Source organism: Enoplosus armatus, chromosome 14 (assembly GCF_043641665.1).
Source record: "Enoplosus armatus isolate fEnoArm2 chromosome 14, fEnoArm2.hap1, whole genome shotgun sequence".
Classification (NCBI taxonomy): domain Eukaryota; kingdom Metazoa; phylum Chordata; class Actinopteri; order Centrarchiformes; family Enoplosidae; genus Enoplosus; species Enoplosus armatus.
This window is the reverse complement of record NC_092193.1, coordinates 2446399-2474239: the sequence shown is the minus strand read 5'-3', so window position 1 is coordinate 2474239 and position 27841 is coordinate 2446399. Positions and strand designations below refer to the sequence as shown.

At 42.8% G+C, this 27841-nt stretch overlaps 5 protein-coding genes across 5 annotated transcripts; all 5 read left to right on the top strand.

Annotated features, from left to right (window-relative positions):
* Positions 1–451: 451 nt before the first annotated feature.
* Positions 452–1261, top strand: LOC139295988 (uncharacterized; the record flags this gene model as incomplete). Its single annotated transcript, XM_070918228.1, has 1 exon — positions 452–1261. A coding segment is annotated over one exon (810 nt), but the record flags the coding sequence as incomplete, so codon positions are not given.
* A 3259-nt stretch (positions 1262–4520) lies between these two features.
* LOC139296020 (tripartite motif-containing protein 16-like) lies at positions 4521–6216 on the top strand. Its single transcript, XM_070918273.1, has one exon. It carries the CDS (start codon positions 4546–4548, stop codon positions 6214–6216), a length of 1671 nt encoding a protein of 556 aa, XP_070774374.1. The 5' UTR covers positions 4521–4545.
* Positions 6217–9420: 3204 nt separating this feature from the next.
* LOC139296322 (uncharacterized) lies at positions 9421–15068 on the top strand. The gene is made up of 2 exons (XM_070918681.1): positions 9421–11085; positions 13359–15068. Exons 1-2 carry the CDS (start codon positions 9421–9423, stop codon positions 15066–15068), a joined length of 3375 nt encoding a protein of 1124 aa, XP_070774782.1.
* A 3986-nt stretch (positions 15069–19054) lies between these two features.
* Positions 19055–20753, top strand: LOC139297001 (tripartite motif-containing protein 16-like). Its single transcript, XM_070919580.1, has one exon. It carries the CDS (start codon positions 19080–19082, stop codon positions 20751–20753), a length of 1674 nt encoding a protein of 557 aa, XP_070775681.1. The 5' UTR covers positions 19055–19079.
* A 3818-nt stretch (positions 20754–24571) lies between these two features.
* On the top strand, positions 24572–26245 carry LOC139295941 (tripartite motif-containing protein 16-like). Its single transcript, XM_070918137.1, has 2 exons — positions 24572–25067; positions 25119–26245. Exons 1-2 carry the CDS (start codon positions 24572–24574, stop codon positions 26243–26245), a joined length of 1623 nt encoding a protein of 540 aa, XP_070774238.1.
* Positions 26246–27841: the final 1596 nt, after the last annotated feature.

The following is a 27841-nucleotide window of genomic DNA, read 5'->3' as shown; positions in this document are numbered from 1 at the left end:
GAAATCTATAATTACGATTACATTCATTTGTTTGGCAGACCAAATGTTGTTGTTGTTGTTGTTGTTATTGTCCACATATAAATGAGGGACTATGAGTTATTATAAAACTGTAATCATCATGATCATAATCAGTAAGGAGATCATTGATTATTTTCTTTTTCATAGCTGAGATTCTGGTCAAACAAACTGATTGTGTGGATGAAGTGAATCTGTACATGAAATCATTGGACAGACTTTACTGATGGGATGTGTGAACAAACTGAAGGTTTACATCATGAATAAACTTAAACGTACATTAGTTTTGCTTAACACTGATAGTTCTCTCCTTCTTTAGCGACTTTTTCGCTAATCTCACAGTTGTTTACACACTATTCTGTCCGTTACATTAGCTTAGCAGCTAGCGATGGCTTCTCTCTCTCCTTCTCGCTCTCCTTCTCGCTCTCCTGCTCTGTCCTGCTCGGTGTGTCAGATGTTTAGCTATTCCCCCGCCTCCTTTAGCGATAATGGTAAATGTAATAAATGTAGTTTATTTAGCGTGCTGGAGGCGAGGCTCAGCGAGTTAGAGGCCCGGTTCCGCACCATGGAGACGGCTGTAGTCAGCCAACCCCCAGTAGCCGGTGCGGACCGACTCAGTGTAGCTCCTGCTAGCCGTCCCCCGGCAGCTCCCGAGCAGCCGGGAAGCCAGGGAGGCTGGGTGACTACCCGAAGGAGGCATAGCCCTCGGCAGAAGCCCACGGCTCACCACCAACCACTTCATGTTTCTAACAGATTCTCCCCACTCAGCGACACACCCGCTGAGAAGCAGATTCTGGTAATTGGCAGCTCCATAGTCAGAAACGTGAGGTTAGCGACACCAGCGACCATAGTGAAATGCATTCCTGGGGCCAGAGCGGGCGACATTGAATCAAATTTAAAACTGCTGGCTAAGGATAAGCGTAAATACAGTAAGATTGTTATTCACGTCGGCGGTAATGACTCCCGGTTACGCCAATCGGAGGTCACTAAAATTAACGTGGAGTCGGTGTGTACGTTTGCAAAAACTATGTCGGACTCCGTAGTTTTCTCTGGGCCCCTTCCCAATTTTACCAGTGATGACATGTTTAGCCGCATGTCATCATTCAACCGCTGGCTGTCGAGGTGGTGTCCAGCAAACGATGTGGGCTTCGTAGATAATTGGCGGACTTTCTGGAGGAGACCTGGTCTGATGAGGAGAGACGGCATTCATCCCACTTTGGATGGAGCGGCTCTCATATCTAGAAATCTGACCGACTTTATTAGTGAACCAAAACCGTGACAACCCAGAGTCCAGACCAGGAGGCAGAGTCGCAGTCCTACACGCTTCTCTGCGCTTCCATTAGAGCAGTTACCCACCCAAAACCCCATAATGACTGTGTCTGCCCCCCGACCACTTAAATTAATTCAACCAAAGTTAAACATTGGCATTGCCCTGGCCTCCAGCGCCACCGTGAGGAATCTCGGAGTTGTCTTTGATCAGGACATGTCCTTTAACTCCCACGTAAAACAAACTTCACGGACTGCCTTTTTTCACCTCCGTAATATTGCAAAAATCAGGAAGATCCTGTCTCAAACAGATGCAGAAAAATTAGTCCATGCATTTGTCACGTCTAGGCTGGATTATTGGAATTCCTTATTATCAGGCTGTCCCAATAAGTCCCTGAGGACTCTCCAGCTGATCCAGAATGCTGCAGCACGTGTACTGACAGGAACCAGGAAAAGAGATCATATTTCTCCTGTATTAGCTTCTCTGCACTGGCTCCCTGTAAAATCTAGAATAGAGTTTAAAATCCTTCTCCTCACCTAGAAAGCTCTTACTGGTCAGGCACCATCATATCTTAAAGAGCTCATAGTACCTTATTACCCCACTAGAGCACTCCGCTCCCAGAATGCAGGGCTGCTTGTGGTTCCTAGAGTCTCCAAAAGCAGAACAGGAGCCAGAGCCTTCAGCTATCAAGCTCCTCTCCTGTGGAATCGGCTCCCAGTTTGGGTCCGGGAGGCAGACACACTCTCTACTTTTAAGAGTAGGCTTAAAACTTTGCTTTTTGATAACGCTTATAGTTAAGGGCTGGCTCAGGCCTGCCTGGACCAGCCCCCTAGTTATGCTGCTATAGGCCTACACTGCCGGGGGACTTCCCATGATGCACTGAGCTTTCCTCCTCTCCCTCTTCATCTTTGCACATTCATCACAGTCCAATGCATGTTACTAACTTTATTTCTTCCCCGGAGTTTCTTTGTGCTTTGTCGACTCGTAGGTCGCTGTGGATCGTGGTCCTGGTACGCCTGGGTGCTGCTGCCGCCATGGGCCTGCCTGACTCTCATCACTACAGTTATTATGTTTAGTCGTAGTTCTGTCACTATTAAAGCTCCTATTATTAATCTCAGCTAATATTACAGCTATTTCTACTGTTAGTGCTGCCATACATCTTTGCCTACCTATCTGTCTGTCTGTCTGTCTGTCTGTCTGTATCTGTGTCTCTATGTCTATCTCTCTGTCTCTGTCTCTCTCTCTCTCTCTCTCTCTCTCTCTCTCTCTCTCTCTCTCTCTCTCCCTAAAACCCAACCGGTCGAGGCAGATGACCGCCCACCTAGAGTCTGGTTCTGCTCAAGGTTTCTGCCTCTTAAAAGGAAGTTTTTCCTTGCCACTGTCGCCAAAGTGCTTGCTCATGGTGGGACCTGTTGGGTCTCTGTAATAACATTATAAAGAGTCGGTCTAGACCTGCTCTATTTTGTAAAGTGTCATGAGATGACTTTGTTGTGATTTGGCGCTATATAAATAAAATTGAACTGAATTGAATTGAATAAACAAACATGAACAAAGTATTTTCTTCTGGTCTTCATTCCAGCGTATCATACAAAGCTGATGGAGAAAATGTGAAAGTAACATGAGAGTTTAACTGAGGCAGTTTTCCTCCTGAAACACCACAAAGTACCGTGTTCATGTTCAGAGCAGAAGAGCGTTTGTCAGTCAGTCTCTGTCCTTTCAACTTTCCTCACTGAAACATCTTTGTCACAGAGAAACAAGCAGAGTTTTTTGACTTTTTGCTTGTTATAACCAACATTTTGTTTGTGCACTTAGTCAATAAAGAGGATTTATTACACAGATTTATCTGTGTCAGTCCTGACACACATAAGAGAACAGATATTGTGTCGTTGTGGACTTGATTTCATTTCATTTATTGTTATGTTGATTTTCATGAAGATGAAACTTCAGAATGAGACTGTCATGTTGGTCCAGACGATCCTGGGTTGTAAAGTTTTCATTCAGACTTGAGTCAAACTTCTAGTGACTCATTTTGTCCAGGATGTAATCTGTCAATCCACAAAACAGCCTGCTGTGCTGAAGAAATGCATCTAAAGCAGTCGTGATTAGAGTTCCTGACAGCTGTGATTGGAACGAAAGACAACAAACAAAAAATGTACAATCAGACAACCTGCCCACCCTGCCGAGTGCAGCACAATTCAAACTCCGCACACCCAAACTACAAATAAAAAAAGTTAAAGAAAAATATTTCCAAAAGCACAACATTACGTTTTTTTATATCCTACATCCAGCTCCAGCATAAGCAATACCATCATCATCACCACCATAACCATCGTAACATCACCATCTTCATACCCATCATCATCATCACCATTATCACAATCATAAACATCACCATCATAACATCACCATCACCATCACCATCATCATCATCATCATCATAACATCATCATCATCATCATCACCACCATAACCATCGTAACATCACCATCTTCATAACCATCATCATCATCACCATTATCACAATCATAACCATCACCATCATAACATCACCATCATCATCATCATCATCATCATAATCATCATCACCATCACCATCATCATCATCAACATCACCATCATCATCATAACATCATCATCATCATCATCATCATTATCACCATCATCATCATCATCATCATCATCAACATCACCATCATCAACATCATCATCATCATCATCACCATCATCATCATAACATCATCATCATCATCATCATCATCACCACCACCACCAGGACAGTGCTGATGAAGGAGGAGCGTCTGCAGCGTCCTCTGTGAACACGCTGCCATCTTGTGGCTCTTCACTCTCATCAGGACCAACTGAGGCTGAATTCATACGTTTTGAGAATCAAAAGTCATTTTAAAGATCTCTTCTTCCACCTGAAAGATTTTGTTGTCAAATATCGTTCAGCTCAAGATGGGAAAAAATACATTTATGATGTTTTGCAAACAAAAGCAGTTTAATTCAAATGACTTAACCCTTTCAACAGCCCTCCCTCCTCTTCCTCCTCTCAAACACAGCGAGCTCCACTCTGTCCATATATTTCCCTGTTCCCTCCCCTTCAGATCTACAGTTTGAAGACGGGTGGAGCCAACATGGTGGTGAAGTGACGGAGCTGACAGGCCCCATTCACTGCAGAGACACATGCTGTTTAGATCAGAGCTCAAACTACTTTCACTTCTAAGAAGGTGAAACTCAGACAGTCGCTGCGACTGAGAGGTGAAATGGCGCAGAAAGGAGCTCAGCTGGACCGGGAAACCTTCTCTTGTTCGATGTGTCTGGATCTACTGAAGGATCCGGTGACTATTCCCTGTGGACACAGCTACTGCATGAGCTGTATTAAAACCCACTGGGATGAAGAGGACAAGAAGAAAACCCACAGCTGCCCTCAGTGTAGGCAGACCTTCACACCGAGGCCTGTCCTGGTGAAAAACAACACGTTAGCAGTTTTAGTGGAGGAACTGAAGAAGACTGGACTCCAAGCTGCTCTTGCTGATCACGGCTATGCTGGACCTGAAGATGTGGCCTGTGATTTCTGCACTGGGAGAAAACTGAAAGCCCTCAAGTCCTGTCTGGTCTGTCTGGTCTCTTACTGTGAGGAACACCTTCAGCCTCATTATGATGTAGCTCCATTAAAGAAACACAAGCTGGTGGAGCCCTCCGAGAAGCTCCAGGAGAACATCTGCTCTCGACATGATGAGGTGATGAAGATGTTCTGCCGTACTGATCAGCAGTGTATCTGTTATCTCTGCTCTGTGGATGAACATAAAGGCCACGACACAGTCTCAGCTGCAGCAGAAAGGACTGAGAGGCAGAGAGAGCTCGAGGTGAGTCGACAAAACATCCAGCAGAGAATCCAGGACAGAGAGAAAGATGTGAAGCTGCTTCAGGTGGAGGCTATCAATCACTCTGCTGATAAAGCAGTGGAGGACAGCGATAAGATCTTCACTGAGTTGATCCGTCTCATCCAGAAAAGAAGTTCTGTTGTGGAGCAGCAGGTCAGATCCAAGCAGGAAACTGAAGTGAGTCGAGTCAAAGAGCTTCAGGAGAAGCTGCAGCAGGAGGTCACTGAGCTGAAGAGGAAAGACGCAGAGCTGAAGCAGCTCTCACACACAGAGGATCACAACCACTTTCTACACAACTACCCCTCCCTGTCACGACTCAGAGAGTCTACAGACTCATTCAGCATCAATATCCGTCCTCTGAGATACTTTGAAGATGTGACAGCGGCTCTGTCAGAAGTCAGAGATCAACTACAGGACGTTCTGAGAGAGACATGGACAAACATCTCACTGAGAGTGACTGAAGTGGATGTTTTACTGCCACAACCAGAGCCCAAGACCAGAGCTGAGTTCTTAAAATATTCACGTGAAATCACACTGGATCCAAACACAGCAAACACAAAGCTGTTATTATCTGAGGGGAACAGAAAAGGAACAGCAATGAGTCAACATCAGTCTTATTCTAGTCACCCAGAAAGATTCACAGCATGTTGTCAGGTCCTGAGCAGAGAGAGTCTGACTGGACGTTGTTACTGGGAGGTGGAGTGGAGCGGGACAGGAGTTAACGTAGCAGTCGCATACAAGAGTATCAGAAGAGCAGGGAGGTCAGATGAATGTGTATTTGGACACAATGACAAATCTTGGGCGTTAGATTGTACCAAAAACAGTTATAACTTTTGGTTCAACAGAGTCCAAACTCCCGTCTCAGGTCCTCGGTCCTCCAGAGTAGGAGTGTACCTGGATCACAGTGCAGGTATTCTGTCCTTCTACAGCATCTCTGAAACCATGACTCTCCTCCACAGAGTCCAGACCACATTCACTCAGCCTCTCTATGCTGGACTTTGGTTTTACTCCTTTTCTGGAAACACTGCAAAGTTCTGTAAAGTCAAATAGTCAGAAGTCATTTCAGGGACAGTTTGTTAAATTCTGCATTTTAACTCTTGAACTCATTTTGTCTCCTTGTTTGTTGCTGAGAGCTGATTGTTGTGGCATTTCTTCACTGCACAGAGATCACCTGTCAATCAAACATTATGGGTGGTACTTTGCCATCTTCTCATTAGTTGTTCTGTAAATGTCTGAGTTTCTTTAGGTGGAGCTCCTTCCTGTGTCTGTTTAGCCATGGAGGCTATCACTGCTCATGATGATTTCTGTTGACCTGAACTGACGTTTCTCTGCAGGAAAATGTGAACTTCTCTGAGCTCTAAATGTGTGTTGAATATTTATATTGATGTATTTGTATGTTGTTGTTTCTCTTCCACTGCATGTGTCTCAAGAGAGAAAGCTCCAGACCTTCCTGTGTCGAAGATATTTTGTTCTCTTTTTGTAAATGTATAAAGAAATCTATAATTACGATTACATTCATTTGTTTGGCAGACCAAATGTTGTTGTTGTTGTTGTTCACATATAAATGAGGGACTTTGAGTTATTATAAAACTGTAATCATCATGATCATAATCAGTAAGGAGATCATTGATTATTTTCTTTTTCATAGCTGAGATTCTGGTCAAACAAACTGATTGTGTGGATGAAGTGAATCTGTACATGAAATCATTGGACAGACTTTACTGATGGGATGTGTGAACAAACTGAAGGTTTACATCATGAATAAACAAACATGAACAAAGTATTTTCTTCTGGTCTTCATTCCAGGGTATCATACAAAGCTGATGGAGAAAATGTGAAACTAACATGGGAGTTTAACTGAGGCAGTTTTCCTCCTGGAACACCACAAAGTACCGTGTTCATGTTCAGAGCAGAAGAGCGTTTGTCAGTCAGTCTCTGTCCTTTCAACTTTCCTCACTGAAACATCTTTGTCACAGAGAAACGAGCAGAGTTTTCTCACTTGTTGCTTGTTATAACCAACATTTTGTTTGTGCACTTAGTCAATAAAGAGGATTTATTACACAGATTTATCTGTGTCAGTCCTGACACACATAAGAGAACAGATATTGTGTCGTTGTGGACTTGAGTTCATTTCATTTATTGTTATGTTGATTTTCATGAAGATGAAGCTTCAGAATGAGACTGTCATGTTGGTCCAGACGATCCTGGGTTGTAAAGTTTTCATTCAGACTTGAGTCAAACTTCTCGTGACTCATGTCGTCCAGGATGTAATCTGTCAAACCACAAAACAGCCTGCTGTGCTGAAGAAATGCATCTGAAACAGTCGTGATTAGAGTTCCTGACAGCTGTGATTGGAACGAAAGACAACAAACAAAAAATGTACAATCAGACAACCTGCCCACCCTGCCGAGTGCAGCACAATTCAAACTCCGCACACCCAAACTACAAATAAAAAAGTTGAAGAACAATATTTCCAAAGGCACAACATTACGTTTTTTTTATATCCTACATCCAACTCCAGCATAAGCAACACCATCATCATCACCACCATAACCATCGTAACATCACCATCTTCATAACCATCATCATCATCACCATTATCACAATCATAACCATCACCATCATAACATCACCATCACCATCATCATCATCATCATAACATCATCATCATCATCATCACCACCACCATAACCATCGTAACATCACCATCTTCATAACCATCATCATCATCACCATTATCACAATCATAACCATCACCATCATAAAATCACCATCATCATCATCATCATCATCATCACCATCATCACCACCATCATCACATCATCATCATCATCACCACCATCATCATCATCATCATCATCACCACCATCATCATCATCATCATAACCGTCATCACCATCATCATCACCGTCATCATCATCATCATCATCATCATGATAATCACCACCACCACCAGGACAGTGCTGATGAAGGAGGAGCGTCTGCAGCGTCCTCTGTGAACACGCTGCCATCTTGTGGCTCTTCACTCTCATCAGGACCAACTGAGGCTGAATTCATACGTTTTGAGAATCAAAAGTCATTTTAAAGATCTCTTCTTCCACCTGAAAGAGTTTGTTGTCAAATATCATACAGCTCAAGATGGGAAAAAATACATTTATGATGTTTTGCAAACAAAAGCAGTTTAATTCAAATGACTTAACCCTTTCAACAGCTTCAAAAAGACACATTGCAAATGGTGGTGATAGAAAGATATTGAGATAAATATCAGAGAACATGGGAGTGCTCCAAACCACAGCTCAATGGGAAGATATCCTGAAATCTACAACACAGGAGTCCAACTGTGTGAGGTGTGAGATAATTCACCTGAAAATGTTACACAGAGCTTATCTAACACCATGTAGATTAAAAAAAAGGACGCAGACTGTATCAGAGGTTGACACACTCATGCACATGTTATGGCTTTGTCCTGATGTGAAGAGGCTCTGGAAGGATGGAACTGATTACCCTGTCATCAATGTTAAAAGTACAGATTCCCTCCTGTCAAGTCATAGTTTACTCTGACAACAACACCAGGATGTAAAGAAACAGTGAACACAGTGCCTTATTTCATCTGCATTTCTGTCAGTAACACAGACAATCTTAATGAACTATTATAGTCTGAATAACTGCCTCAAAGAATACATGGACTTATTACTCCAACAACTTATACTCAAAATAAATTGTGGAAACATGGAAAGACAAACATGAGCAGTAGTGAGACGGAGCTGCAGTGACGGACATTTAGAATATATGATTCGATTTAAGAAGAAGGATATGGAGAAAATCATGTGGACAATTCAGTAATGTTGAAAACTGGGGAGCCATCTCCAAAGCCTCCGATTCAAAGAGGAGTTCACCTCCTAACAGCTGAAGTGACCAGTGTTTTAAATGGGAAATGGGCTCTATTGTAAACAAGTGTTAAACACACAGTATCTCTCTCAAACCGCTCCTCTTCCTGGACTGAGTCAGAGCTTGATAAGCCCTCCCTCCTCTTCCTCCTCTCAAACACAGCGAGCTCCACTCTGTCCATATATTTCCCTGTTCCCTCCCCTTCAGATCTACAGTTTGAAGATGGGTGGAGCCAACATGGTGGTGAAGTGACGGAGCTGACGGGCCCCATTCACTGCAGAGACACATGCTGTTTAGATCAGAGCTCAAACTACTTTCACTTCTAAGAAGGTGAAACTCAGACAGTCTCTGCGACTGAGAGGTGAAATGGCGCAGAAAGGAGCTCAGCTGGACCGGGAAACCTTCTCTTGTTCGATGTGTCTGGATCTACTGAAGGATCCGGTGACTATTCCCTGTGGACACAGCTACTGCATGAGCTGTATTAAAACCCACTGGGATGAAGAGGACAAGAAGAAAACCCACAGCTGCCCTCAGTGTAGGCAGACCTTCACACCGAGGCCTGTCCTGGTGAAAAACAACACGTTAGCAGTTTTAGTGGAGGAACTGAAGAAGACTGGACTCCAAGCTGCTCCTGCTGATCACGGCTATGCTGGACCTGAAGATGTGGCCTGTGATTTCTGCACTGGGAGAAAACTGAAAGCCCTCAAGTCCTGTCTGGTCTGTCTGGTCTCTTACTGTGAGGAACACCTTCAGCCTCATTATGATGTACCTCCATTAAAGAAACACAAGCTGGTGGAGCCCTCCGAGAAGCTCCAGGAGAACATCTGCTCTCGACATGATGAGGTGATGAAGATGTTCTGCCGTACTGATCAGCAGTGTATCTGTTATCTCTGCACTGTGGATGAACATAAAGACCACGACACAGTCTCAGCTGCAGCAGAAAGGACTGAGAGGCAGAGAGAGCTCGAGGTGAGTCGACAAAACATCCAGCAGAGAATCCAGGACAGAGAGAAAGATGTGAAGCTGCTTCAACAGGAGGTGGAGGCTATCAATCGCTCTGCTGATAAAGCAGTGGAGGACAGCGAGAAGACCTTCACTGAGCTGATCCGTCTCATCCAGAAAAGAAGCTCTGATGTGGAGCAGCAGGTCAGATCCAAGCAGGAAACTGAAGTGAGTCGAGTCAAAGAGCTTCAGGAGAAGCTGCAGCAGGAGGTCACTGAGCTGAAGAGGAAAGACGCTGAGCTGAAGCAGCTCTCACACACAGAGGATCACAACCACTTTCTACACAACTACCCCTCCCTGTCACGACTCAGTGAGTCTACAGACTCATCCAGCATCAATATCCGTCCTCTGAGATACTTTGAGGATGTGACAGTAGCTCTCTCAGGAGTCAGAGATCAACTACAGGATTTTCTGAGAGAGACATGGACAAACATCTCACTGAGAGTGACTGAGGTGGATGTTTTACTGCCACAACCACAGCCCAAGACCAGAGCTGAGTTCTTAAAATATTCACGTGAAATCACACTGGATCCAAACGCAGCAAACACACAGCTGTTATTATCTGAGAGGAACAGAAAAAGAACAGCAATGAGCGAACAACAGTCTTATTCTAGTCACCCAGACAGATTCACTGCATGTTGGCAGGTCCTGAGTAAAGAGAGTCTGACTGGACGTTGTTACTGGGAGGTGGAGTGGAGAGGAGGAGGAGTTTATGTAGCAGTCGCATACAAGAGTATCAGCAGAGCAGGGGGCTCAGATGAATGTAGATTTGGATATAATGACAAATCTTGGGCGTTAAGATGTGACACAAACAGTTATAACTTTTGGTACAACAGAGTCCAAACTCCCGTCTCAGGTCCTCGGTCCTCCAGAGTAGGAGTGTACCTGGATCACCGTGCAGGTATTCTGTCCTTCTACAGCATCTCTGAAACCATGACTCTCCTCCACAGAGTCCAGACTACATTCACTCAACCTCTCTATGCTGGACTTCGGTTGTCAGATTTTGGAGTCACTGCTGAGTTCTGTAAAGTCAAATAGTCAGAAGTCATTTCAGGGACAGTTTGTTAAATTCTGCATTTTAACTCTTGAACTTATCTTGTCTCCTTGTTTGTTGCTGAGAGCTGATTGTTGTGGCATTTCTTCACTGCACAGAGATCACCTGTCAATCAAACATTATGGATGGTACTTTGCCATCTTCTCATTAGTTGTTCTGTAAATGTCTGAGTTTCTTTAGGTGGCGCTCCTTCCTGTGTCTGTTTAGCCATGGAGGCTATCACTGCTCATGATGATTTCTGTTGACCTGAACTGACTTTTCTCTGCAGGAAAATGTAAACTTCTCTGAGCTCTAAATGTGTGTTGAATATTTATATTGATGTATTTGTATGTTGTTGTTTCTCTTCCACTGCATGTGTCTCAAGAGAGAAAACTCCAGACCTTCCTGTGTCGAAGATATTTTGTTCTCTTTTTGTAAATGTATAAAGAAATCTATAATTACGATTACATTCATTTGTTTGGCAGACCAAATGTTGTTGTTGTTGTTGTTCACATATAAATGAGGGACTATGAGTTATTATAAAACTGTAATCATCATGATCATAATCAGTAAGGAGATCATTGATTATTTTCTTTTTCATAGCTGAGATTCTGGTCAAACAAACTGATTGTGTGGATGAAGTGAATCTGTACATGAAATCATTGGACAGACTTTACTGATGGGATGTGTCAACAAACTGAAGGTTTACATCATGAATAAACAAACATGAACAAAGTATTTTCTTCTGGTCTTCATTCCAGGGTATCATACAAAGCTGATGGAGAAAATGTGAAAGTAACGAGAGTTTAACTGAGGCAGTTTTCCTCCTGAAACACCACAAAGTACCGTGTTCATGTTCAGAGCAGAAGAGCGTTTGTCAGTCAGTCTCTGTCCTTTCAACTTTCCTCACTGAAACATCTTTGTCACAGAGAAACGAGCAGAGATTTCTCACTTGTTACTTGTTATAACCAACATTTTGTTTGTGCACTTAGTCAATAAAGAGGATTTATTACACAGATTTATCTGTGTCAGTCCTGACACACATAAGAGAACAGATATTGTGTCGTTGTGGACTTGAGTTCATTTCATTTATTGTTATGTTGATTTTCATGAAGATGAAGCTTCAGAATGAGACTGTCATGTTGGTCCAGACGATCCTGGGTTGTAAAGTTTTCATTCAGACTTGAGTCAAACTTCTAGTGACTCATTTCGTCCAGGATGTAATCTGTCAATCCACAAAACAGCCTGCTGTGCTGAAGAAATGCATCTGAAACAGTCATGATTAGAGTTCCTGACAGCTGTGATTGGAACGAAAGACAACAAACAAAAAATGTACAATCAGACTACCTGCCCACCCTGCCGAGTGCAGCACAATTCAAACTCCGCACACCCAAACTACAAATAAAAAAGTTGAAGAAAAATATTTCCAAAGGCACAACATTACGTTTTTTTTATATCCTACATCATCATCACCACCATAACCATCGTAACATCAACATCTTCATAACCATCATCATTATCACCATTATCACAATCATAACCATCACCATCATAACATCACCATCACCATCATCATAACATCATCATCATCATCATCATCATCATCACCACCATCATCATCATCAACATCACCATCATCATCACAACATAATCATCATCATCATCATCATCACCATCATCATCATCATCATCAACAACATCAACATCACCATCATCATTATAACATCATCATCATCATCATCACCATCATCATCATCATAACATCATCATCATCATCATCATCATCATCATCATCATCCTCACCACCACCACCAGGACAGTGCTGATGAAGGAGGAGCGTCTGCAGCGTCCTCTGTGAACACGCTGCCATCTTGTGGCTCTTCACTCTCATCAGGACCAACTGAGGCTGAATTCATACGTTTTGAGAATCAAAAGTCATTTTAAAGATCTCTTCTTCCACCTGAAAGATTTTGTTGTCAAATATCATACAGCTCAAGATGAGAAAAAATACATTTATGATGTTTTGCAAACAAAAGCAGTTTAATTCAAATGACTTAACCCTTTCAACAGCCCTCCCTCCTCTTCCTCCTCTCAAACACAGCGAGCTCCACTCTGTCCATATATTTCCCTGTTCCCTCCCCTTCAGATCTACAGTTTGAAGACGGGTGGAGCCAACATGGTGGTGAAGTGACGGAGCTGACGGGCCCCATTCACTGCAGAGACACATGCTGTTTAGATCAGAGCTCAAACTACTTTCACTTCTAAGAAGGTGAAACTCAGACAGTCGCTGCGACTGAGAGGTGAAATGGCGCAGAAAGGAGCTCAGCTGGACCGGGAAACCTTCTCTTGTTCGATGTGTCTGGATCTACTGAAGGATCCGGTGACTATTCCCTGTGGACACAGCTACTGCATGAGCTGTATTAAAAGCTTCTGGGATGAAGAGGTCGAGAAGAAAACCCACAGTTGCCCTCAGTGTAGGCAGACCTTCACACCGAGGCCTGTCCTGGTGAAAAACACCACGTTAGCAGATTTAGTGGAGGAACTGAAGAAGACTGGACTCCAAGCTGCTCCTGCTGATCACGGCTATGCTGGACCTGAAGATGTGGCCTGTGATTTCTGCACTGGGAGAAAACTGAAAGCCCTCAAGTCCTGTCTGGTCTGTCTGGTCTCTTACTGTGAGGAACACCTTCAGCCTCATTATGATGTACCTCCATTCAAGAAACACAAGCTGGTGGAGCCCTCCGAGAAGCTCCAGGAGAACATCTGCTCTCGACATGATGAGGTGATGAAGATGTTCTGCCGTACTGATCAGCAGTGTATCTGTTATCTCTGCTCTGTGGATGAACATAAAGGCCACGACACAGTCTCAGCTGCAGCAGAAAGGACTGAGAGGCAGAGTGAGCTCGAGGTGAGTCGACAAAACATCCAGCAGAGAATCCAGGACAGAGAGAAAGATGTGAAGCTGCTTCAACAGGAGGTGGAGGCTATCAATCGCTCTGCTGATAAAGCAGTGGAGGACAGCGAGAAGATCTTCACTGAGCTGATCCGTCTCATCCAGAAAAGAAGCTCTGATGTGAAGCAGCAGGTCAGATCCAAGCAGGAAACTGAAGTGAATCGAGTCAAAGAGCTTCAGGAGAAGCTGCAGCAGGAGGTCACTGAGCTGAAGAGGAAAGACGCTGAGCTGAAGCAGCTCTCACACACAGAGGATCACAACCACTTTCTACACAACTACCCCTCCCTGTCACGACTCAGTGAGTCTACAGACTCATCCAGCATCAATATCCGTCCTCTGAGATACTTTGAGGATGTGACAGCGGCTCTGTCAGAAGTCAGAGATCAACTACAGGAAGTTCTGAGAGAGAAGAGGAAAAACATCTCACTGAGAGTGACTGAAGTGGATGTTTTACTGCCACAACCAGAGCCCAAGACCAGAGCTGAGTTCTTAAAATATTCACGTGAAATCACACTGGATCCAAACACAGCACACACAAAGCTGTTGTTATCTGAGGGGGACAGAAAAGGAACAGCAATGAGAAAACAACAGTCTTATTCTAGTCACCCAGACAGATTCACTGCATGGTTTCAGGTCCTGAGTACAGAGAGTCTGACTGGACGTTGTTACTGGGAGGTGGAGTGGAACGGGACAGCAGTTAACGTAGCAGTCGCATACAAGAGTATCAGCAGAGCAGGGAGGTCAGATGAATGTGTATTTGGATATAATGACAAATCTTGGGCGTTAAGATGTGCCAAAAACAGTTATAACTTTTGTTTCAACAGAGTCCAAACTCCCGTCTCAGGTCCTCGGTCCTCCAGAGTAGGAGTGTACCTGGATCACAGTGCAGGCATTCTGTCGTTATACAGCATCTCTGAAACCATGACTCTCCTCCACAGAGTCCAGACCACATTCACTCAGCCTCTCTATGCTGGACTTCGGTTTTCAGATGTTGGAGTCACTGCTGAGTTCTGTAAAGTCAAATAGTCAGAAGTCATTTCAGGGACAGTTTGTTAAATTCTGCCTTTTGACTCTTGAACTTATTTTGTCTCCTTGTTTGTTGCTGAGAGCTGATTGTTGTGGCATTTCTTCACTGCACAGAGATCACCTGTCAATCAAACATTATGGGTGGTACTTTGCCATCTTCTCATTAGTTGTTCTGTAAATGTCTGAGTTTCTTTAGGTGGCGCTCCTTCCTGTGTCGGTTTAGCCATGGAGGCTATCACTGCTCATGATGATTTCTGTTGACCTGAACTGACATTTCTCTGCAGGAAAATGTGAACTTCTCTGACTCTAAATGTGTGTTGAATATTTGTATTGATGTATTTGTATGTTGTTGTTTCTCTTCCACTGCATGTGTCTCAAGAGAGAAAGCTCCAGACCTTCCTGTGTCGAAGATATTTTGTTCTCTTTTTGTAAATGTGTAAAGAAATCTATAATTACGATTACATTCATTTGTTTGGCAGACCAAATGTTGTTGTTGTTGTTGTTCACATATAAATGAGGGACTTTGAGTTATTATAAAACTGTAATCATCATGATCATAATCAGTAAGGAGATCATTGATTATTTTCTTTTTCATAGCTGAGATTCTGGTCAAACAAACTGATTGTGTGGATGAAGTGAATCTGTACATGAAATCATTGGACAGACTTTACTGATGGGATGTGTGAACAAACTGAAGGTTTACATCATGAATAAACAAACATGAACAAAGTATTTTCTTCCGGTCTTCATTCCAGTTTATCATACAAAGCTGATGGAGAAAATGTGAAAGTAACATGAGAGTTTAACTGAGGCAGTTTTCCCCTGAAACACCACAAAGTACCGTGTTCATGTTCAGAGCAGAAGAGCGTTTGTCAGTCAGTCTCTGTCCTTTCAACTTTCCTCACTGAAACATCTTTGTCACAGAGAAACGAGCAGAGTTTTCTGTCACTTGTTGCTTGTTATAACCAACATTTTGTTTGTGCCTTGGAAACTCTTCTCTACCATCTTTCCCGTGTGACCTGAATGCAGCATCAGTGTTACAGGGTGTGACTCCTGTGAACAAACTGACTCGGAGTGATATTACCTGTATTTAAATCTCTCTTTACTGATGTTGTTTAAAGCTGCCAGCTGATGAAGTTTGGACATGTCTTTCTGCAGTGAACATCACAGCAGGTGAACAACTGAAATGTGAAAACTGAACACAAGAGGGCGCCGTCATCCTGCTAACCAGGGATGTAGAGGAGGTTAAAGCTCCTCCACTCGGTCGACAGTTGTGGTTCAGAACATGCATCTCTGAGCTTCCCTCAGTGAACATGTGTACATTAGCGGTACATGTCATGTGTAGGCTGCGGTTACTTGTCTTGTTGCTTATTTTGGTCCCAAGTTTAAAACAAGGAAATGTGTTCTTTTCTGTAACGGTGCCAATATCCAGCTACTTCCTGAAAATGTTCTACTTTTGAAATATTCACATTTACTGCTTGAAACTCGGAACATTTATGTTCTCTTCAGGATGGATTGTAATCACATCAACCTAAGCTGCACTTTGTGTTGGGTGTTAATTAGCAAATGTTAGCATGCTAACACACTAAAATAAGATGAATATTATACCTGCTAACATTAGCATTTAGCTGAAAGCACCACTTTGGCTAGCGCTTTTAAATTGTACGTGTTTACATATGCAGATACTCATGATGCACTACTGAACATGTTATGAATATTAACAATCCCTGTTTTGTAACTGCATCATATTATGTACTTTCCAAGCATTTAATGTTGTTAGTGCGAGCCTGAATGTACTGAACACAATGTGAACCTTGAACTCTTGAATGTATGGACTGCTGTTTATATGTATAATTATGTTCCATATTCATTTCAATCATATACAAACAAACTTCTAAAATTGGTCAAGAGAAAACACGCAAATCTACTAAATTAAAAAACATTAACATTTTTTCACAGAACTGCTCATAAAAAGCCACAAACGACACAGTGGCTCCTCAACAGTGCCTAAATCTTTATTTTTCAGTAAGCTACATTTTTTTCTCCAAATTAGACAGTTTTACATCATGACACAGAGTAACTTAAATTATCTATAGCTGACACGTACGCTTGATTCCAGTCTCGATGGAAGAATAGACCCAAAAAAAGAAGAAGAAAAAAATCAAAACAAAAACAAAAAAAGAAGCCCTCTTGAACGCAACCTCCATTCCACATCTGTTAAAGGTGTCGTTAGGCAAAAATGATCTGTCCAAACCCCAACGCGATGGAGTCATCGATTGTCCACAGCTGTTAGCGTAGCATGGTGTTAATGAGTTAAACCACAGTGAGTTGATAAAGAGATCGAGTCTTGTTCCAGTCAGTTGCTGTGCATTCGTTATTATGTCTTTGAAAATAAAACACAACCACAAGGGGGTCCATTTTTACGACAAGATGCAACCCTTGAGGGGAAAAAAACAAAACAATGGCACTGTCAAAACGGGCGAAAAGGAAGGAGGAGACTGAGAGCTGAGGCGACCGACAGGCTGATATGAGGTGTGACGCTCCACGTAGAAGTCCATGAGAGAAAGGAGCTCCTCAAAACGCCACGAGAGCGTTCGCGTTAATGCCGGCGATGCAGGAGAGCCGTGCAGAACTCGCGGCCGTCTTACCGCCAAAATTGAGAGAACCCTTCGAAAGCGGTACCGTCCAGTCTGAGGTACCGCACTTCAGAAAGAGTCACCTTTGCATCGGTCTGGATTTCTGGGTGGTACATTTATTTATTCCACACATGCACACATTCACAGTTCAGGGATGCCCAGTTTGTAATCAGCGTCTGTGTTACGTCTCAAAGTTTGAGGTCAAACGTGCCTCGACCTCGGCACGGATCCACCGCAAGTTACAATGCACGGAAACCGCTCCTACAGTCAGTGGTGTCACATTGTAGGTTTCTCCAGATGTGAGAAGTCTTTGATGGACTTTCAGTAACAAGAAAATCACATCTTAAAATAAAAACAAAAAACTAAAAGCCCGAGATGGCAAGCGCTCAGCTATGTACAGGTTAAACTGCCCAGTCAAGACAAAAACAACAGTTGTATAATGGCACAGTTATTGGTTTTCTTTGCCACATCAAAATGCAGTCCACATGTGATCAAATGGTTTGAACAGACATCTCAATCTGCGCATGTTAATATCCTGTATGTGCCAGAAAACTCGCTCTGAAACACACATAAAAAAAACTTAACTGTGATTCCAGTAGAGCCTCTGCTTCTGTCCTAAACTCCCCAAAAACAACAACAAAAAAGCCCAAAAGAAAATTATTTGTACATTTATTTCTCAGGAGAGGAAGTCATGAAAGCTGAGGAACATGAACAGCAAACCTCAAACAGATAAATCAGATGGAAAAAAAGGTGAAGACACAACAACACTGAGCAGGTTGCAACGTTTTTTGGCTGAGTGGAGGTCTCGTCCGGTACCTGCATCGACACTCGGGTGGGGAACTTTCAGCTCAACCTACCGCAACAACAGCAAATCCAACATTTCAGCTGCAGTGACGGACATTTAGAATATATGATTCGATTTAAGAAGAAGGATATGGAGAAAATCATGTGGACAACTCAGTAATGTTGAAAACTGGGGAGCCATCTCCAAAGCCTCCGATTCAAAGAGGAGTTCACCTCCTAACAGCTGAAGTGACCAGTGTTTTAAATGGGAAATGGGCTCTATTGTAAACAAGTGTTAAACACACAGTATCTCTCTCAAACCGCTCCTCTTCCTGGACTGAGTCAGAGCTTGATAAGCCCTCCCTCCTCTTCCTCCTCTCAAACACAGCGAGCTCCACTCTGTCCATATATTTCCCTGTTCCCTCCCCTTCAGATCTACAGTTTGAAGACGGGTGGAGCCAACATGGTGGTGAAGTGACGGAGCTGACAGGCCCCATTCACTGCAGAGACACATGCTGTTTAGATCAGAGCTCAAACTACTTTCACTTCTAAGAAAGTGAAACTCAGACAGTCGCTGCGACTGAGAGGTGAAATGGCGCAGAAAGGAGCTCAGCTGGACCGGGAAACCTTCTCTTGTTCGATGTGTCTGGATCTACTGAAGGATCCGGTGACTATTCCCTGTGGACACAGCTACTGCATGAGCTGTATTAAAACCCACTGGGATGAAGAGGACAAGAAGAAAACCCACAGCTGCCCTCAGTGTAGGCAGACCTTCACACCGAGGCCTGTCCTGGTGAAAAACACCACGTTAGCAGTTTTAGTGGAGGAACTGAAGAAGACTGGACTCCAAGCTACTCCTGCTGATCACGGCTATGCTGGACCTGAAGATGTGGCCTGTGATTTCTGCACTGGGAGAAAACTGAAAGCCCTCAAGTCCTGTCTGGTCTGTCTGGTCTCTTACTGTGAGAAACACCTTCAGCCTCATTATGATGTACCTCCATTCAAGAAACACAAGCTGGTGGAGCCCTCCGAGAAGCTCCAGGAGAACATCTGCCCTCGTCATGATGAGGTGATGAAGATGTTCTGCCGTACTGATCAGCAGTGTATCTGTTATCTCTGCTCTGTGGATGAACATAAAGGCCACGACACAGTCTCAGCTGCAGCAGAAAGGACTGAGAGGCAGAGAGAGCTCGAGGTGAGTCGACAAAACATCCAGCAGAGAATCCCGGACAGAGAGAAAGATGTGAAGCTGCTTCAACAGCAGGTGGAGGCTATCAATCGCTCTGCTGATAAAGCAGTGGAGGACAGCGAGAAGATCTTTACTGAGCTGATCCGTCTCATCCAGAAAAGAAGCTCTGATGTGAAGCAGCAGGTCAGATCCAAGCAGGAAACTGAAGTGAGTCGAGTCAAAGAGCTTCAGGAGAAGCTGCAGCAGGAGGTCACTGAGCTGAAGAGGAAAGACGCTGAGCTGAAGCAGCTCTCACACACAGAGGATCACAACCACTTTCTACACAACTACCCCTCCCTGTCACGAGTCAGAGAGTCTACAGACTCATCCAGCATCAATATCCGTCCTCTGAGATACTTTGAGGATGTGACAGCAGCTCTGTCAGAAGTCAGAGATCAACTACAGGACGTTCTGAGGGAGAAAAGGACAAACATCTCACTGAGAGTGACTGAAGTGGATGTTTCACTGCCACAACCAGAGCCCAAGACCAGAGCTGAGTTCTTAAAATATTCACGTGAAATCACACTGGATCCAAACACAGCAAACACAAAGCTGTTATTAACTGAGGGGAACAGAAAAGGAACAGCAATGAGTCAACATCAGTCTTATTCTAGTCACCCAGAAAGATTCACAACATGTTGTCAGGTCCTGAGTAGAGAGAGTCTGACTGGACGTTGTTACTGGGAGGTGGAGTGGAGCGGGAAAGGAGTTAAGGTAGCAGTCGCATACAAGAATATCAGCAGAGCAGCGAGCTGGAATCATTGTAGATTTGGATTCAATGACAAATCTTGGGCGTTATATTGTCACATAAACAGTTATAACTTTTGGTACAACAATGTCCAAACTCCCGTCTCAGGTCCTCCGTCCTCCAGAGTAGGAGTGTACCTGGATCACCGTGCAGGTTTTCTGTCCTTCTACAGCATCTCTGAAACCATGACTCTCCTCAACAGAGTCCAGACCACATTCACTCAGCCTCTCTATGCTGGACTTCAGTTTTATTACATTAATGACGCTGCTGAGTTCTGTAAAGTCAAATAGTCAGAAGTCATTTCAGGGACAGTTTGTTAAATTCTGCCTTTTAACTCTTGAACTTATTTTGTCTCCTTGTTTGTTGCTGAGAGCTGATTGTTGTGGCATTTCTTCACTGCACAGAGATCACCTGTCAATCACACATTATGGATGGTACTTTGCCATCTTCTCATTAGTTGTTCTGTAAATGTCTGAGTTTCTTTAGGTGGCGCTCCTTCCTGTGTCTGTTTAGCCATGGAGGCTATCACTGCTCATGATGATTTCTGTTGACCTGAACTGACGTTTCTCTGCAGGAAAATGTGAACTTCTCTGACTCTAAATGTGTGTTGAATATTTATATTGATGTATTTGTATGTTGTTGTTTCTCTTCCACTGCATGAGTCTCAAGAGAGAAAGCTCCAGACCTTCCTGTGTCGAAGATATTTTGTTCTCTTTTTGTAAATGTGTAAAGAAATCTATAATTACGATTACATTCATTTGTTTGGCAGACCAAATGTTGTTGTTGTTGTTGTTCACATATAAATGAGGGACTATGAGTTATTATAAAACTGTAATCATCATGATCATAATCAATAAGGAGATCATTGATTATTTTCTTTTTCATAGCTGAGATTCTGGTCAAACAAACTGATTGTGTGGATGAAGTGAATCTGTACATGAAATCATTGGACAGACTTTACTGATGGGATGTGTGAACAAACTGAAGGTTTACATCATGAATAAACAAACATGAACAAAGTATTTTCTTCTGGTCTTCATTCCAGGGTATCATACAAAGCTGATGGAGAAAATGTGAAAGTAACATGAGAGTTTAACTGAGGCAGTTTTCCTCCTGAAACACCACAAAGTACCGTGTTCATGTTCAGAGCAGAAGAGCGTTTGTCAGTCAGTCTCTGTCCTTTCAACTTTCCTCACTGAAACATCTTTGTCACAGAGAAACGAGCAGAGTTTTCTCACTTGTTCCTTGTTATAACCAACATTTTGTTTGTGCACTTAGTCAATAAAGAGGATTTATTACACAGATTTATCTGTGTCAGTCCTGACACACATAAGAGAACAGATATTGTGTCGTTGTGGACTTGAGGTCATTTCATTTATTGTTATGTTGATTTTCATGAAGATGAAGCTTCAGAATGAGACTGTCATGTTGGTCCAGACGATCCTGGGTTGTAAAGTTTTGATCCAGACTTGAGTCAAACTTCTAGTGACTCATTTCGTCCAGGATGTAAACTGTCAATCCACAAAACAGCCTGCTGTGCTGTAGAAATGCATCTGAAACAGTCGTGATTAGAGTTCCTGACAGCTGTGATTGGAACGAAAGACAACAAACAAATAATGTACAGTCAGACAACCTGCCCACCCTGCTGAGTGCAGCACAATTCAAACTCCGCACACCCAAACTACAAATAAAAAAGTTGAAGAAAAATATTTCCAAAGGCACAACATTACGTTTTTTTTATATCCTACATCCAGCTCCAGCATAAGCAACACCATCATCATCACCACCATAACCATCGTAACATCACCATCTTCATAACCATCATCATCATCACCATTATCACAATCATAACCATCACCATCATAACATCACCATCACCATCATCATCATCATCATCATCATAACATCATCATCATCATCATCATCATCACCACCATAACCATCGTAACATCACCATCTTCATAACCATCATCATCATCACCATTATCACAATCATAACCATCACCATCATAACATCACCATCACCATCATCATCATCATCATCATCATAACATCATCATCATCATCATCATCACCACCACCATAACCATCGTAACATCACCATCTTCATAACCGTCATCATCATCACCATTATAACAATCATAACCATCACCATTATAACATCACCATCATCATCATCATCATCATCATCATCATAACATCATCATCATCATCACCACCATAACCATCGTAACATCACCATCTTCATAACCATCATCATCATCACCATCATAACATCACCATCATCATCATAACCGTCATCACCATCATAACCATCTCAATCACCATCATCATCACCATCATCATCATTATCATCATAACCATAACCATCACCATCTTTATCACCGTCATAACCATCATCATCATAACCATCACCATCATCATCATCATCATCACCACCACCATCACCATGATCACCATCATAACCATCACTATCATCATCATCACCAAAATCATCACTATCATCCTCACCATCATCATAACCGTCATCACCATCATCATCATCACCGTCATAACCATCATCATCATAACCATCACCATCACCATCATCACCATCACCATCATCATGACCGTCATCCTCATCATCACATCATCATCATCATCATCATCACCATCATCATCATCATCATAACATCACCATAATCACGTCATCATCATCATCAAAATCATCATCATCATCATCATCATCATCACCATAATCATCATAACATCACCATCATCACCACCATCATCACTATCATCATCATCATCATCGCCATCATCATCACCGTCATAACCATCATCATCATAACCATCTCAATCACCATCATCATCACCATCAGAACATCAACATCATCATAACCATCATCATTACCATAATGACCATAATCCTCAACATCATCATGACCGTCATCATCATCATCACCATCATCATCACAACCATAACCATCACCATCATAACATCACCACCATCATCATCATCATAACCATCATCATTACCATAATAACCATCATCCTCACCATCATCATGACCGTCATCGCCATCATCATCATCATCATCATCACCATCATCACAATCATAACCATCACCATGAGAACATCACCATCATCATCATCATCATCACGATAACGATCGTAACATCACCATCTTCATAACCATCATCATCATCATCAACATTGTCACAATCATAACCATCACCATCATAACATCACCATCACCATCATCATCATCATAACATCATCATCATCATCACCACCATAACCATTGTAACATCACCATCTTCGTAACCATCATCATCATCATCATCATCATCATCACTATTATCACCATCATAACATCACCATCATAACATCACCATCATCATCATCATCATCATCATCATCATCATCATAATCATCATCACCATCACCATCATCATCATCAACATCACCATCATCATCATAACATCATCATCATCATCATCATCACCATCATCATCATCATCATCATCATCATCATCATCATCATCATCAACATCACTATCATCAACATCATCATCATCATCATCACCATCATCATCATAACATCATCATCATCATCATCATCACCACCACCACCAGGACAGTGCTGATGAAGGAGGAGCGTCTGCAGCGTCCTCTGTGAACACGCTGCCATCTTGTGGCTCTTCACTCTCATCAGGACCAACTGAGGCTGAATTCATACGTTTTGAGAATCAAAAGTCATTTTAAAGATCTCTTCTTCCACCTGAAAGATTTTGTTGTCAAATATCGTTCAGCTCAAGATGGGAAAAAATACATTTATGATGTTTTGCAAACAAAAGCAGTTTAATTCAAATGACTTAACCCTTTCAACAGCCCTCCCTCCTCTTCCTCCTCTCAAACACAGCGAGCTCCACTCTGTCCATATATTTCCCTGTTCCCTCCCCTTCAGATCTACAGTTTGAAGATGGGTGGAGCCAACATGGTGGTGAAGTGACGGAGCTGACAGGCCCCATTCACTGCAGAGACACATGCTGTTTAGATCAGAGCTCAAACTACTTTCACTTCTAAGAAGGTGAAACTCAGACAGTCGCTGCGACTGAGAGGTGAAATGGCGCAGAAAGGAGCTCAGCTGGACCGGGAAACCTTCTCTTGTTCGATGTGTCTGGATCTACTGAAGGATCCGGTGACTATTCCCTGTGGACACAGCTACTGCATGAGCTGTATTAAAACCCACTGGGATGAAGAGGACGAGAAGAAAACCCACAGCTGCCCTCAGTGTAGGCAGACCTTCACACAGAGGCCTGTCCTGGTGAAAAACAACACGTTAGCAGTTTTAGTGGAGGAACTGAAGAAGACTGGACTCCAAGCTGCTCCTGCTGATCACGGCTATGCTGGACCTGAAGATGTGGCCTGTGATTTCTGCACTGGGAGAAAACTGAAAGCCCTCAAGTCCTGTCTGGTCTGTCTGGTCTCCTACTGTGAGGAACACCTTCAGCCTCATTATGATGTACCTCCATTAAAGAAACACAAGCTGGTGGAGCCCTCCGAGAAGCTCCAGGAGAACATCTGCTCTCGACATGATGAGGTGATGAAGATGTTCTGCCGTACTGATCAGCAGTGTATCTGTTATCTCTGCACTGTGGATGAACATAAAGACCACGACACAGTCTCAGCTGCAGCAGAAAGGACTGAGAGGCAGAGAGAGCTCGAGGTGAGTCGACAAAACATCCAGCAGAGAATCCAGGACAGAGAGAAAGATGTGAAGCTGCTTCAACAGGAGGTGGAGGCTATCAATCGCTCTGCTGATAAAGCAGTGGAGGACAGCGAGAAGACCTTCACTGAGTTGATCCGTCTCATCCACAAAAGAAGCTCTGATGTGGAGCAGCAGGTCAGATCCAAGCAGGAAACTGAAGTGAGTCGAGTCAAAGAGCTTCAGGAGAAGCTGCAGCAGGAGGTCACTGAGCTGAAGAGGAAAGACGCTGAGCTGAAGCAGCTCGCACACACAGAGGATCACAACCACTTTCTACACAACTACCCCTCCCTGTCACGAGTCAGAGAGTCTACAGACTCATCCAGCATCAATATCCGTCCTCTGAGATACTTTGAGGATGTGACAGTAGCTCTCTCTGGAGTCAGAGATCAACTACAGGATGTTCTGAGAGAGACATGGACAAACATCTCACTGAGAGTGACTGAAGTGGATGTTTTACTGCCACAACCAGAGCCCAAGACCAGAGCTGAGTTCTTAAAATATTCACGTGAAATCACATTGGATCCAAACGCAGCAAACACACAGCTGTTATTATCTGAGAGGAACAGAAAAAGAACAGCAATGAGCGAACAACAGTCTTATTCTAGTCACCCAGACAGATTCACTGCATGTTGGCAGGTCCTGAGTAAAGAGAGTCTGACTGGACGTTGTTACTGGGAGGTGGAGTGGAGAGGAGGAGGAGTTTATGTAGCAGTCGCATACAAGAGTATCAGCAGAGCAGGGGGCTCAGATGAATGTAGATTTGGATATAATGACAAATCTTGGGCGTTAAGATGTGACACAAACAGTTATAACTTTTGGTACAACAGAGTCCAAACTCCCGTCTCAGGTCCTCAGTCCTCCAGAGTAGGAGTGTACCTGGATCACCGTGCAGGTATTCTGTCCTTCTACAGCATCTCTGAAACCATGACTCTCCTCCACAGAGTCCAGACTACATTCACTCAGCCTCTCTATGCTGGACTTCGGTTGTCAGATTTTGGAGTCACTGCTGAGTTCTGTAAAGTCAAATAGTCAGAAGTCATTTCAGGGACAGTTTGTTAAATTCTGTGTTTTAACTCACTGCACAGAGATCACCTGTCAATCAAACATTTTGGGTGGTACTTTGCCATCTTCTCATTAGTTCTGTAAATATCTGAGTTTCTTTAGGTGGCGCTCCTTCCTGTGTCTGTTTAGCCATGGAGGCTATCACTGCTCGTGATGATTTCTGTTGACCTCAACTGACGTTTCTCTGCAGGAAAATGTGAACTTCTCTGAGCTCTAAATGTGTGTTGAATATTTATATTGATGTATTTGTATGTTGTTGTTTCTCTTCCACTGCGTGTGTCTCAAGAGAGAAAGCTCCAGACCTTCCTGTGTCGAAGATATTTTGTTCTCTTTTTGTAAATGTATAAAGAAATCTATAATTACGATTACATTCATTTGTTTGGCAGACCAAATGTTGTTGTTGTTGTTGTTGTTCACATATAAATGAGGGACTATGAGTTATTATAAAACTGTAATCATCATGACCATAATCAATAAGGAGATCATTGATTATTTTCTTTTTCATAGCTGAGATTCTGGTCAAACAAACTGATTGTGTGGATGAAGTGAATCTGTACATGAAATCATTGGACAGACTTTACTGATGGGATGTGTCAACAAACTGAAGGTTTACATCATGAATAAACAAACATGAACAAAGTATTTTCTTCTGGTCTTCATTCCAGGGTATCATACAAAGCTGATGGAGAAAATGTGAAACTAACATGAGAGTTTAACTGAGGCAGTTTTCCTCCTGAAACACCACAAAGTACCGTGTTCATGTTCAGAGCAGAAGAGCGTTTGTCAGTCAGTCTCTGTCCTTTCAACTTTCCTCACTGAAACATCTTTGTCACAGAGAAACGAGCAGAGTTTTCTCACTTGTTGCTTGTTATAACCAACATTTTGTTTGTGCACTTAGTCAATAAAGAGGATTTATTACACAGATTTATCTGTGTCAGTCCTGACACACATAAGAGAACAGATATTGTGTCGTTGTGGACTTGAGGTCATTTCATTTATTGTTATGTTGATTTTCATGAAGATGAAACTTCAGAATGAGACTGTCATGTTGGTCCAGACGATCCTGGGTTGTAAAGTTTTCATCCAGACTTGAGTCAAACTTCAAGTGTCACATTTTGTCCAGGATGTAAACTGTCAATCCACAAAACAGCCTGCTGTGCTGAAGAAACGCATCTAAAACAGTCGTGATTAGAGTTCCTGACAGCTGTGATTGGAACGAAAGACAACAAACAAAAAATGTACAATCAGACAACCTGCCCACCCTGCCGAGTGCAGCACAATTCAAACTCCACACACCCAAACTACAAATAAAAAAAGTTAAAGAAAAATATTTCCAAAAGCACAACATTACGTTTATTTTATATCCTACATCCAGCTCCAGCATAAGCAACACCATCATCATCACTACCATAACCATCGTAACATCACCATCTTCATAACCGTCATCATCATCACCATTATAACAATCATAACCATCACCATTATAACATCACCATCATCATCATCATCATCATCATAACATCATCATCATCATCACCACCATAACCATCGTAACATCACCAT